This window comes from Hyperolius riggenbachi, chromosome 1, assembly GCF_040937935.1.
Source record: "Hyperolius riggenbachi isolate aHypRig1 chromosome 1, aHypRig1.pri, whole genome shotgun sequence".
In the NCBI taxonomy this organism is placed as follows: Eukaryota; Metazoa; Chordata; class Amphibia; order Anura; family Hyperoliidae; genus Hyperolius; species Hyperolius riggenbachi.
Window position 1 is genome coordinate 266060448 of NC_090646.1, and position 15039 is coordinate 266075486.

Below are 15039 nucleotides of genomic sequence, written 5' to 3' on the forward strand. Positions count from 1 at the left end.
ACATTTGCATAAATCAGCATCAACGCAGAATTCTTTCCATCTCATTGACCATCTCTATTAGTGACACGGCTACACATCAGGCTTTATTCTTACAGCATAGATGTTATTTAGTATATATAAAAGATTCCTGTGTACACATCAAATATACAGTCACAATCAGATATGTATATCTGACTTAAAAATACGGGAACTGCTTTATTGAAGCAGCACAAGTAACTAATTTTGATTGGTTTATTTCATTTTTGTGGACTAAGCACAGCTATTACTGTATATATATATATATATATATATATATATATATATATATATATATATATATATATATATATATATATATATATATATATATATATATATATATATATATATATATATATATATATAAATTATTTACGATGACTATTATCTGAGAAATCGAACATTATCCTATTTTCTATTTTAATTACAGTTTAAATTCATTAGGAGTCTGAGTCGGTGCATTTTTTTCCCTACTCCGACTCCAGGCACCCAAAATTGCTCCGACTCCACAGCCCTGCATCTAAGTTATTCATACCAGGCTTGCAGATTGCAGAATTGTATGCTTTAGTTGATTGCGACATTTAGGGCCTGCAAAGTTGAACTTGATGTTACATTGCAAGGTGCTAATTAAAGGTTTAGTTACTAGTGTGTCTACATGCTATTGGATGTTACGTTGCTACCATTCATCATCTTGGAGCAGAATATCCATATAACTGACAACAGAGGTAGGACTTGGCTAGTTCAGCGGGGCTTAATTATTTAATAATAAAAGGTTTTTCTGTTACTCCATCAAAAACTTTAGAAATGGATTTTAATTAGTAACACTTCATCTTGGAAAACTTCTCTGAACTTGGCACTGCCATGAAAGTCCATGGGATTTTGAATAGTTATTGTGAACAGTGTCCCCACTGTCTTCAGTGTGCCAGGGTATGACCAGAGATGAGACTGAGCTAAAACAATGTGCAAACAGGAGATAAAGGTCTCCCGAAAATTATCTTGATTACCTTGCGTGACCATTAACCCATGCTTAGATGGGCTGCATGACTCACTACACCAACAACTGTTTAATGGAGAGGAGATGACATGACTGAGAAGGAGACCTGCAGTGTGGCGGGGTAAATTTGCCACTGGGGAACACCTGTATTCACTCTAGATTTTGACTCAAAGCTGTCACAAATTATAATTTTGGGCAAGAATTATGTAGTTTTTGTATTTGTTTGATTGGATGACATTCTCCAGCTCTGAGGGTTTTTTTTTTTTTTTTTTTTTTTTTTTTTTTTGGTCTTGTCTTGGATTTCTGAAAATAGGACAATCGATTATCAAATATATTTTACAAGCTGCTTAGAGATTTTGTGGAATTCTAAATTGATCTCTATTTTCAAACTATTTAAATGTAGTGCCTTTTTGTCCAAGTACTGCCTATACTCTGTATTGGGCAACAGCTACCTTAGAATATCTCAGAAGTGTTTTTTTTTTTTTGCTTTACGTTGCAGTTTAGCGGATAAGCTTCTTATCCTGAAATTTGCAGTGAGATTTTTATGAACACCACTAAACTTGTTTGGTTAACCAGGCAAAAGTGAATGTCTAATATCTAGAGCCATTTACTTTTTTTTTTTTTTTTTTTTAATGGAAAGTTAAATAACCTACTGATATATTTTTGTGACATGGAAGGATCCAGAATGCCTTGGGAGAGCACTCTCCAGAGCAGGGAGAGACCGTACAAAGTTCTAGCACTGGAGAGCAAGAGTAGTAGCCTCCTAGCCACTGTGCCACCCATTATGTTTACTTACAGTTTCCACCTGGTAATTAGTACACAACTAGTAGACTCTATAAACCACACATTATTTTTGAGAATGTTCAAAGGTTGAATTACGCTTTACTGCCAGTTGGACATATGCAGATAAAGCGTTCTGAATACAGTGGCAGTCTCCATATTCTTCTCACTGTAGGTTTCCTATATAGCAAATCTGTCACTTTCTTCAACAATGTAAGCAAACCTAGGAGCTACATAATTGAAGTGCATTTTAATTTAACTTGATATTCCCCATAGCCAAGAAGTTCTTAGCCAGAAGTGTCTAACCTATAGGGAGAGAGAGTCCCAACAGTGATACTAGTTCCCACTCTTTGAGAGAGACTTTTGAAGGAAGAAAATTATAGCTTGTAATGGCTAATTTCAGGTGACCTAATGCAAACTTTCAGAGGTCTTGTCTCTTCCCTTGGGCTTATTCATTTTTTTTTTCTGTGCAGCAGACCAAAGAAAGCTACTTTTGTGGAATGTATGGGACACAGGCTGTTCATTTCTATAGCGTTTTTTGAAAGCGGGAATGTTTGTGTTTGTGACTGATGTAGTCACAGTTTGAGCTGGCTCCATAGAGAAATGCAGGGCTGTGGAGTCTGAGTCGTGGAGTCGGGCAATTTTGGGTGCCTGGAGTCGGAGTCGGGAAAAAATGCACCGACTCCGACTCCTAATGAATTTGTAACTGTAATTAAAATAGAAAATATGATAAAATGTTCTATTTCTCAGATAATAGTCATTAAAAATAATGTATATATACAGTAATAGCTGTGCTTAGTCCACAAAAATGAAATAAACCAATCAAAATTAGTTACTTGTGCTGCTTCAATAAAGCAGTCCCCGTATTTTTAAGGTCAGATATACATATCTGATTGTGACTGTATATATGATGTGTACACAGGAATCTCTTATATATTCTAAATAACATCTATGCTGTAAGAATAAATCCTGACGTGTAGCCGTGTCACTAATAGAGATGGTCAATGAGATGGAAATAATTCTGCATTGATGCTGATTTATGCAAATGTATGCACTCCCTTTGCTGATGAAATCAAATAATTTGATATGTTGTTAAAATTTGGTTTGGTGACTACAAATTAAAGAGTACCTGAGACGGATGAAAAGTAAAGTTTTATACATACCTGGGGCTTCCTCCAGCCCCCTTCAGGCTAATCAGTCCCTCGCTATCCTCAACCACCCGGATCTTCTGCTATGAGTCCTGGTAATTCAGCCAGTCAGCGCTGTCCGGCCGCATGCCGCTTCCACAGCCAGGAACATTCTGCACCTGCGCAATAGTGCTGCACAGGTGTAGTATGCTCCTGGCAGCGGAGTGTGCGCATGCGCACTACGCCCGACTGGCTCAAGTACCTGGACTCAGCAGAAGATCCAGGTGGTGGAGGAGGACAGCGAGGGACTGATTATCCTGAAGGCGGCTGGAGGAAGCCCCAGGTATGTATAAAACTTAAATTTCATCTGTCTCAGGTTTACTTTGTTACACAGTAGTACTATACTCTACATATGCACTCTCCACAGAGCTGCAGGGAATCCACTGAGAATGTTGTGCACATTGAATACAGAGGTGTTGTCTGTCACCCATAAACCTTGTTCAGATTGTGCATGAAGAATGTGTAATAGAGGAAGAAGTACCCACAGTACCCACAGTCACATTGCCTAGGGCCTGATCCATGTTCAGATGTGTAATAGAGGAAGAATCTCCTCATTCCCCTGCAGAGTACCTGCACATCACTCTTACATGTACCCACACTTACATTGCCTAGGGCCTGATAGATGTTCTTTGTTCCGGTTTGTACCTTTTACAAGTACTCTTACCAAGGACTAGTTTTAGTCTAAAGGGAATAAATATAGTAGTCTACATATCCTTCTCACTCCAGTTGTCTTGTAAAATTCCTAAGCGTTGCCAATTAAGAGACGAATTTCATGTTACATACTTTTAATCAACAAAATTGTAATATGCAAAGTCGAGGAGTCGGAGTCGGTGGAATCCTAAACTGAGGAGTCGGAGTCGGTGGATTTTTGGACCGACTTCACAGCCCTGGAGAAATGTTCTTATTATGGCAGCATACATACACACTGCTCTATTATATGAAATAATTACTGCAAACAGCAGAAGATACATGAATCAGTATAATTAGCATGGTCCACTTCAGCCACTGAGGAAAAGGCAAAAAAGCATGAAATGCATTTAAGGTGGCCCTGTGCCCTTTCACACCAGATAAACCTCTGTTGCAAGCAGTTTATCATGTATTTTCACTGTGTGCGTTTAGACTCCTGTGGCGACTGAGCACAGTTACCTCCATTAAGATGTTGGATATAGGGATAGAGTCCGCTCCTGCTGATGCATTCAAGAACGAGCATTCACTTTGGGATTTCGGCATTCACAAACTTTTACGCAATTTTACTAGCACTGAAAATCGGTACCGTAATGCCCAGCAATGATTTCTTAACCGATCTCAGCTGGGTTGGAATGGCCAGTATGGAGGGCTTTGACTCCAACGAAGGTGTTTACTAACACTTGGATCAGGATTTGCGTTTGCTACCTTTTTTATATGAGTTTCTGAGCACCAAACTTTTGTCCCATAATGTCCATCATGATCTTTAAAGAGGAACTTTAACCCAGGAATGAACTTCATCACAATAAGTAGCCGATACCTTTTCTTTCCTATTAGAAATCTTTACCTTTTTCTCAAATGGATCATAAGAGACATCTGTATGGCTGATATTGTGGTGAAACCCCTCCTATGATCTCAGAGCCACGACGCTGACAGCTAGCTGTTGTTTTCCTCAATGTAACAAGGTTCACAGAAAGCAGTTTCCAGCCGCTAAGCAAGCAGTATCTCTCTGTGTGCATAGCACTCTCAGTAACCAAACAATTCGCTGATATCTGACAGGACTAAAGATGTCAACACCTGTGATCAATTTAAGAACAAGTAATTTAACCAGAATTATCAAGCAACCAGAAAAAAAAATCCTGACCTTGCAGAATGTATAAATCTACTTTTACACATTATTTATTTATTTATTGTATTTATAAAGCGCCAACATATTACACATCTTTATACAGTAATCCTCTGTTACATTACATCTGCCCTTTGTCCTAATTTGTTTTTAATTACTGTATTTCAACATTGAAGTACTACTATCACAAAAATTGTAAAATTTAAAATACATGTAAACACATACGAATAAGAAGTAGGTTTCTTAAAGCGGAATATAACCCTGCATTTCAACTTTGCTCTAAAACATTATTTACAGTATATTATATGCAACCAGCATTTTTTTTTTTACTAGACCAGCATTGGAAGGGTTACACAGAGCTTTCAAGTTCCTGGACAGAACTGCAGAAGCATCCTAAGCTGACATAGATACATTTATGTAAACAAAATGTATCTAAGTGTGGCATGTGACTCCTCTCTCTGACTGAGAAGGAGCTGGAGGACAGCCAAAGAGTGTGTAACATTTATCACTTGTTACATTCTATTTAGTTAAATGTATATCTCTCCACGGAACTTTAAACCTCTGTGTTTAACCCTTCCAATGCTGGTCTAGTAAAAAAAAAAAAAAATGCTTTTTGCATATAATAGGCTGTAAATAATGTTTTAGAGCAAAGTTGAAATGCAGGGTTACATTCCGCTTTAAGTAAAATGAGCTATAAGCTACTTTTTCTCCTACGTTACTGTCACTTACAGTAAGTAGTAGAAATCTGACAGAACTGACAGGATTTGGACTAGTCCATCTCTTCATGGGGATTTTCTGCATAGCCTTTATTTCTAAAGAGACAAATCCCTAAAAAGGATTTATATAAAGATGCAGACCACCCCCCTACCTGTTTGCACATTTTTTTGGCAGTGCAGAGCAACTGCAATTCACTAAATGCTTTTGAAAATAAAGAAAACCTTGAGAATCCCCCACCTTGTCGTTTCTGTCAGAATTCTATTATCTACTGTAAGTGACCGCAACATGGGGGAAAAGTCATTTATGGCTCATTTTACTCTGGAAGAAAAGTACTATGTATTTGTACGTGTTCAGGTTCTTTTAAATTTCTACAATTGTAATTGTAAATTTTTACAATTTTCACGATAGCGGCCCTTTAATGCAGCGTTTATATTATGTATACAGTGTGGCGTATAGTACTGTTTTTTTAACTAAGCCTAATTTTAACATGGACTCTGAAGCAACCAGAAACCCCACTTGGTTGGTGCCGGATAATGGGGGTTTTACTATATGTTAATTTATAAATGAATATTAAAAAAAAAAAATCATTACGTTATTTTCACTACAGTTACTAGTAAAACTCCCTAAGTTCAGCTTGGTTGAAATGGCTAATGAGACTGTATCTCTGTATCCCGATTAGTGCATTTATGGATGCTTGTGCACCTGGCAGACCTCAATGCAGGAAGATCGCGCATAACGAATTGTATTCAAGGTTTTTACCACTGATCATGTACAGTATTCTGATGCTGAAGAGCCACAGAGCCTAATTACCCAAATGTGCGCTTCTTATTTGGTTACATTTGGTAGCAGCAGGGTAGGTGACAGCAGTATCGTGAAAGAACCTCGCAGTCTGACTGCCTGATCTCTAAATCAGATGGGAATTAGACATGTAAAATGCATGAAAACAAATGCTACATCAGACGGTTGCAATTAGCATTTACAGTCAGTACTCCCCTACATAAGAACAGTTGTACTGTCTGCATCAGGAGAGGCAGCACACTGTCTGATGGGTGATATGGGCTGTGCAAGGAGCGGGCTAACCTCTCAGGCCAGCCTGACCAGTGCAATCCAGACTCTATTGGATGAATTCAATGAAATGCTGCAAAAGGCGCTGAAATATGAGAGCAGAAGGAAGATCTATTTTTAGGTGACAGTCAGGAGCCTTCCTTGCAGAATGGGCTGCAGGTTTGCAGTGGTTAAACCATTAACATTGTCTGTCTGGAACATCGCCAGCGAAGTGATTTGTCTGAGCAGCATTTGCTCTTGGAATACCAGGAATATGAAGGTTTTGGTTGAGTTGGAGCAAACACTTAAACTGAATCTACATCAGAAATCATTACACATACTGCTGCCTGTGCAATAGTTATTTCCATCTGGCGTCGGCAGTTATCGATCTGTTTAATATCCCCACTGCAATTTCTTAATAGAATATTTGATAAGCCATCTGCCTGAATGCTTATTTCCAGTCTAAATGAGAATTTTCAGTCTTGGTGTAAGAACTTCATCTTCATTAAAAATGGTGTCAGTATTTCTTGTACTTGCTTGTATTAAGCGTGCATTGTCATGCCAAACATGAACCCTGACCTTACTCTGATCCAGCCTAAAGCTCTCTAGGAACTACCGGTATGCTAAAATCATGCTTTTTAATAAAGTTACATTTTTCCTCTTACACTATGAAAACAAAACTATACATTTATGTGTTCATTTCAAATACTCAGCTGTGACTCTACATTTTATGTTTATTACAAGTCTTGAAAGGGAACCTGAAGCAAGTAAAATTGTTTAAAATAGACACATGACGTAGCTGCAAATGAATATTACATACATACCTCACCGTCAGTTCCTATCAGGAGCTAACCATTTTCTTCTTGCAGTGATCCCTTCCAGTTCTGACAATATTTTGTCAGAACTGAAATATACCAGTTGTTGTCAGTTGTATATCAGCAGCTATCAGTTACAACTGAATGTACAAGGTCATGTCCATGTTTCCCTATGGCTCAAGTAAATGATACTACAGTTTACCAGTGTGCTGACCAGGAAGCTGTTAGGGGGTAATGGCCATTTTTAAAATAGAGGACAGAGAATTCCATTGATCACAGTGGACAAACAGGACGCAGGAGAGGAGAAAGAGATTGAGAAGTAGACTACACGGGATGTAAGTATGACGTGTGTATGGTTATTTTGACTTTTTATTTTCAGTTCAGGTTCTCTTTAACCTCCTTGCCGGTTATCCCGAGCTCAGCTCGGGGTAACCTGCCGCGGAGGATTCCTCAGGCCCTGCTGGACCGATTTGCATTTTTTTTTTTTTATACACGCAGCTAGCACTTTGCTAGCTGCATGTCACTAACGATCGCCGCCGCTCCGTGCCGATTCGCCGCTACCCGCTGCATCAGAGGGTGCCCCCCCGAGACCCGTGCGCTGCCTGGCCAATCAGTGCCAGGCAGCGCTGAGGGGTGGGTCGGTGACGTCATCGCGCGCGTCGCCATGGCGACGGGGGAAGCCCTCATGGAAATCCCGTTTGGGATTTCCGGATGGGCATATGCAGCGATCGGCGCATACCGGTGGATGCCGCAGGGAGGGGGGGAAGCATGTAGCTAGCGCTAGGCTAGCTACATGCTAAAAAAAAACAAAACGAAAAAACACCCTCCCTGCCGTGCGCAGCTAATTTTTAGAACGGCAGGGAGGTTAAAGAGGCACCCTAATTACATATAGTAGAATGCAGTCAATTCTTCAGGCTACCCACTTTCATGGTCATTTTCCTGGTAATTTTTATTATCCGAAACATTTCCTATAGCTATATATTACTGTATATTGTATGTAACCTCTCCCTCCCACTGATGCTTAGCCTAGACTGATTGGATATGTGGAACTTCCCCCCGCACCCCCTTCTGCAGAAATGACCTGCCAGTACTAAAGGTGAAAGGTGTTGTATTTTTACTACTGTTCCTCTTTAAATTCAGTTTTACCCAGCTACTTGTTGATCCAGTAAGCTTGCCAGGCAACTGGTATTGCTTAAAAGGAAATAAATATGGCAACCTCCATATTATTAGTTCAGTTACCCTTTAATTATTGATTTTTTTTTTCTTCAGTGTTGGTTTTAGTATATTAGAATTGTGAGGTTTTGCAGTGTTTTGTTAGCATGCCATTGTTTTCCTGCTTGACAACTTTAGGCATCAGCCGATCCCTGTCAGTGCCAGATATTAGGGACTTGCTGCTGTCACAAGGCTGTTTATTAGGCTGTTTATTATAGGGTCATATTGGTAACCCAAAAAAAGTCACCATATTCTTGATGCTGGACATAGATAACATTTAAAACCTTTTGTTCCACTGTTAACTAGATATGATCAGAGATGCAAATTTTCTGATTTTATTGCAATTGTGCTGCAAGTTGCACACAGTTTCGACATGCGCCAGACCATTGCTAGTGATTTTGGAGTGACTCATTTCTACACTGTGTGCAGTTTGCAACAAACTGAACTCAGAATACTAACATCTCATTGATCATCTCTACTTCAGAACCTTCAGGTACTGAAATGTTTGAAGAGGAGATGGAGAGGGAATGGGAGACACAGGTGAGCAGGTAGTCTGTATGGAGAGGAAGTAGTGGCCAAACTTTTGTCTGCTGAATCCCTAATTGAAAATTTGAAAGCCGTGAAGTTGTGCACATTTTGCAGTTTCTTTTGGTATTCACATTTTGAGGGGGTTGCTTTGCATTTTGATTGTATAAATGATTGTATACCTAATAGTGCCTATTCTCCTTTCCAGATTTTAGTGAAGTTGTGTAACTATGTATCTCCAGCTGAGGAGTTGGCTCAGAAAGATGATCTTCAACTCCTATTTAGTGCAATAACATCCTGGTGCCCGCCATACAACCTTCCCTGGAGAAAAAGTGCTGGTGAGGTCCTTATGACCATTTCTCGACATGGACTAAGCTTGAATGTGGTGAAATACATACATGGTAAGCAAGTTATAATAGATTAGATTGTAGTAGTGAAGTGACTAGAGGTGATCGGGAGTCCTTATTTGGTTATCTTTCACTATGAGAATTATAGGTGTGCATTGTGACACAATAACTTCCAAGGGCTCGTTTGCTCTATGGGCAATTTGCAGCATTTATACGCATCCAAAATTGGGCGGGGAATGGCACGTTGAGAATTCGCACATTGGGAAAAAAAGTAGCGGCGACTGCATTTTCTCGCATATTGCATCCATGGCACGGCTACAGGGATTCTGTTGCGTACTCACTTCAGCACAAGTGACAAACTGATGCTGGCGTAAGTGAAAACGGGGCCCAAATCTAACTATGATCACAAGCCACACAGTGCTTGGACTATTTACAGTCTTTGAACCATGGCATTGGCTTTATCTCTACATTATCAAGTCATAACAGTGTGAAATAAGATGGCACTGGTCTTCTGATCAGTTGTAGTTTGTTTAATGTGACATAACAGCAGCTACACCAGATTATAAGCAGTGGTAAGATCTCCATTTAAGAAGCAACCCTGTAGCATTTGTCTTAACCACTTGCCGACCGCCTACTTCATATTGGCGGCGGCAAAGTGGCAGCCCCAGGACCACGTAACGCAGATTGGCGTCAGGTCCTGGGGCACTCTCTGGCCGGGGATCGCGCGCTGCGATGCCCGCGCATCCACCGGCAATAGGCTCCGCCCACCCGCGACGTCAACCCGCCGGCCAATCGGAAGCGCCGGCGGGTTGTTAACCCGACGATCCCCGGATAGGAAGCGTATAATACGCTTTGTAATGTTTACAAAGTGTATTATACAGGCTGCCTCCTGCCCTGGTGGTCCCAGTGTCCGAGGGACCACCAGGGCAGGCTGCAGCCACCCTAGTCTGCACCCAAACACACTGATCTGCCCCCCCCCTGCCCCCTGATCGCCCACAGTACCCCTCAGACCCCCCCCTGCCCACCCCCCAGACCACCATTTGCACACAATCACCCCCCTAATCACCCATCAATCACTCCCTGTCACTATCTGTCAACGCTATTTTTTTTTTAGTCCCTAAACTGCCCCCTGCTCCCTCCTGATCACCCCCCCCACCCCTAAGATTCTCCCCAGACCCCCCCAGACCCTCCCCCCCCCTGTGTACTGTATGCATCTATCCCCCCTGATCACCTGTCAATCACCCGTCAATCACCCATCAATCACCCGTCAATCACCCCCTGTCACTGCCACCCATCAATCAGCCCCTAACCTGCCCCTTGCGGGCAATCTGATCACCCACCCACACCAATAGATCGCCCGCAGATCCGACATCAGATCACCTCCCAAATCCATCGTTTACATCTATTCTCTCCTCTAAACACCCACTAATTACCCATCAATCACCCATCAATCACCCCCTATCACCACCTGTCACTGTTACCCATCAGATTAGACCCTTGCGGGCACCCAATCGCCCGCCCACACGCTCAGATTGCCCTCAAACCCCCCCCCTTATCGATTCGCCAGTGCATTATTTACATCCGTTCTTCCCTGTAATAACCCACTGATCACCTGTCAATCACCCCCTGTCACTGCCACCCATCAATCACCCCCTGTCACTGCCACCCATCAATCAGCCCCTAACCTGCCCCTTGCGGGCAATCTGATCACCCACCCACACCAATAGATCGCCCGCAGATCCGACATCAGATCACCTCCCAAGTGCAGTGTTTACATCTCTTCTCTCCTCTAAACACCCACTAATTACCCATCAATCACCCCCTATCACCACCTGTCACTGTTACCCATCAGATTAGACCCTAATCTGCCCCTTGCGGGCACCCAATCACCCGCCCACACCTCAGAACGCCCTCAGACCCCAGCCCTGATCACCTCGCTAGTGCATTGCTTGCATCTATTTCCCCCCTCTAATCACACCTTGAGACACCCATAAATCACCTCCTGTCACCCCCTAGCACACCTACCCATCAGATCAGGCCCTAATTTGCCCTGTGTGGGCTCCTGATCACTCGGCCAAACCCTCAGATCCCCCTCAGACCCCCTTCCGATCACCTCCCCAGTGCATTGATTGCATCTATTTTCCCCTCTAACCGCCCCCTGAGACACCCATCAATCACCTCCTGTCACCCCCCCTAGCACTCCTATCCATCAGATCAGGCCCAATACATCCTGTCATCTAAGAGGCCACCCTGCTTATGACCGTTTCCACAAAATTTGCCCCCTCATAGACCACCTGTCATCAAAATTTGCAGATGCTTATACCCCTGAACAGTCATTTTGAGAAATTTGGTTTCCAGACTACTCACAGTTTTGGGCCCGTAAAATGCCAGGGCAGTATAGGAACCCCACAAGTACAAGTGACCCCATTTTAGAAAGAAGACACCCCAAGGTATTCTGTTAGGTGTATGATGAGTTCATAGAAGATTTTATGTTTTGTCAAAAGTTAGCGGAAATTGGATTTTTATTGTTCTTTTCACAAAGTGTCATTTTTCACTAACTTGTGACAAAAAATAAAATCTTCTATGAACTCACCATACCCCTAACGGAATACCTTGGGGTGTCGTCTTTCTAAAATGGGGTCACTTGTGGGGTTCCTATACTGCCCTGGCATTTTAGGGGCCCTAAACTGTAGGGAGTAGTCTAGAAAACAAATGCCTCAAAATGACCTGTGAATAGGACGTTGGGCCCCTTAGCGCACCTAGGCTGCAAAAAAGTGTCACACATGTAGTATCGCCATACTCAGGAGAAGTAGTATAATGTGTTTTGTGGTGTATTTTTACACATACCCATGCTGGGTGGGAGAAATCTCTTTGTAAATGGACAATTGTGTGTAAAAAAAAATCAAAAATGTGTCATTTACAGAGATATTTCTCCCACCCAGCATGGTTATATGTAAAAATACACCACAAAACACATTATACTACTTCTTCTGAGTACGGCGATACCACATGTGTGACACTTTTTTGCAGCCTAACTGTGCTAAGGGGCCCAAAGTCCAATGAGTACCTTTAGGATTTCACAGGTCATTTTGAGACATTTGGGTTCAAGACTACTCCTCACGGTTTAGGGCCCCTAAAATGCCAGGGCAGTATTGGAACCCCACAAATGACCCCATTCTAGAAAGAAGACACCCCAAGGTATTCCGTTAGGAGTATGGTGAGTTCATAGAACATTTTATTTTTTGTCACAAGTTAGCGGAAATTGATATGTATTGTTTTTTTTTTTCACAAAGTGTCATCTTCCGCTAACTTGTGACAAAAAAAAAATCTTCTATGAACTCACCATACCCCTAACGGAATACCTTGGGGTGTCTTCTTTCTAAAATGGGGTCACTTGTGGGGTTCCTATACTGCCCTGGCATTTTAGGGGCCCTAAACCGTGAGGAGTAGTCTAGAATCCAAATGCCTCAAAATGACCTGTGAATAGGACGTTAGGCCCCTTAGCGCACCTAGGTTGCAAAAAAGTGTCACACATGTGGTATCGCCGTACTCAGAAGAAGTAGTATAATGTGTTTTGAGGTGTATTTTTATACATACCCATGCTGGGTGGGAGAAATCTCTCTGTAAATGGACAATTGTGTGTAAAAAAAAATCAAATAATTGTCATTTACAGAGATATTTCTCCCACCTAGCATCTGTATGTGTAAAAATACACCCCAAAACACATTATACTACTTCTCCTGAGTACGGCGGTACCACATGTGTGGCACTTTTTTGCACCCTAAGTGCGCTAAGGGGCCCAAAGTCCAATGAGTACCTTTAGGATTTCACAGGTCATTTTGCGACAATTGGTTTTAAAGACTACTCCTCACGGTTTAGGGCCCCTAAAATGCCAGGGCAGTATAGGAACCCCACAAATGACCCCATTTTAGAAAGAAGACACCCCAAGGTATTCCGTTAGGAGTATGGTGAGTTCATAGAAGATTTTATTTTTGTCACAAGTTAGCAGAAAATGACACTTTGTGAAAAAAAACAATTCAAATCAATTTCCGCTAACTTGTGACAAAAAAAAAAAATCTTCTATGAACTCACCATCCTCCTAATGGAATACCTTGGGGTGTCTTCTTTCTAAAATGGGGTAATTTGTGGGATTCCTATACTGTCCTGGCATTTTAGGGGCCCTAAACCGTGAGGAGCAGTCTTGAAACGAAATTTCTCAAAATGACCTGTGAAATCCTAAAGGTACTCATTGGACTTTGGGCCCCTTAGCGCAGTTAGGGTGCAAAAAAGTGCCACACGTGGTATCGCCGTTCTCAGGAAAAGTAGTATAATGTGTTTTGGGGTGTATTTTTCCACATACCCATGCTGAGTGGGAGAAATATCTCTATAAATTGACAATTGTGTGTAAAAAAAATAAAACAATTGTCATTTACGGAGATATTTCTCCCACCCAGCATGGGTATGTGTAAAAATACACCCCAAAACACATTATACTACTTCTCCTGAGTACGGCAATACCACATGTGTGGCACTTTTTTGCAGCCTAACTGCGCTAAGGGGCCCAAAGTCCAATGAGCATCTTTAGGCTTTACAGGGGTGCTTACAATTAGGCACCCCCCAAAATGCCAGGACAGTGAACACACCCCACAAATGACCCCATTTTGGAAAGTAGACACTTCAAGGTATTCAGAGAGTAGCATAGTGAGTCCGTGGCAGATTTCATTTTTTTTTGTCGCAAGTTAGAAGAAATGGAAACTTTTTTTTTTTTTTTTTGTTAAGTGTCATTTTCCGCTAACTTGTGACAAAAAATAAAATCTTCTATGAACTCACCATGCCTCTCACTGAATACTTTGGGATGTCTTCTTTCCAAAATGGGGTCATTTGGGGGGGATTTGTACTATCCTGGAATTTTAGCCCCTCATGAAACCTGACAGGTGCGCAGAAAAGTCAGAGATGCTTGAAAATGGGAAAATTCACTTTTGGCACCATAGTTTGTAAACGCTATAACTTTTACCCAATCCAATAAATCTACACTGAATGGTTTTTTTTTTATCAAAGACATGTAGCAGAATAACTTTCGTGCTCAAATGTATAGGAAATTTTACTTTATTTGAAAAATGTCAGCACAGAAAGTTAAAAAAGTCATTTTTTTTGACAAAATTCATGTCTTTTTTGATGAATATAATAAAAAGTAAAACTCGCAGCAGCAATCAAATAGCACCGAAAGAAAGCTGTATTAGTGACAAGAAAAGGAGGTAAAATTCATTTAGGTGGTAGGTTGTATGACTGAGCAATAAACCGTGAAAGCTGCAGTGGTCCGAATGGAAAAAAAGGCTCTGGTCCTTAAGGGGTTTTATGACTGCAGTCCTTAAGTGGTTAAAGGAAACCTGACACGAGAGAAATAAGGAAGGTGCTTTTGCTAACTTCCTTGTAAAATGCAGTTTCCCTGTTGTGCTGATTTTCAGCCTGATTCATGTTCCTAGAGTAATGTACTGTATACAAGGTGTCCTGATTCATGGTGGTTGCAGGTGTGGCTCAGACAGGACTATAGTTAGAAGATCAGCACAACAGCCAGATATTTAACATTTGT

The 15039-nt window shown here is 41.4% G+C and overlaps 1 protein-coding gene across 5 annotated transcripts in view; it reads left to right on the plus strand.

Moving 5' to 3' along the window:
• Positions 1-15039, plus strand: part of WDFY3 (WD repeat and FYVE domain containing 3) — a 352404-nt gene that overhangs the window by 126591 nt on the left and 210774 nt on the right. For all 5 annotated transcript variants that reach the window (XM_068233510.1, XM_068233509.1, XM_068233512.1 and 2 more), the window contains one exon: positions 9311-9503. In XM_068233510.1, coding sequence (XP_068089611.1) covers positions 9311-9503 — 193 coding nt within the window. The remainder of the gene's footprint in view (positions 1-9310; positions 9504-15039) is intronic.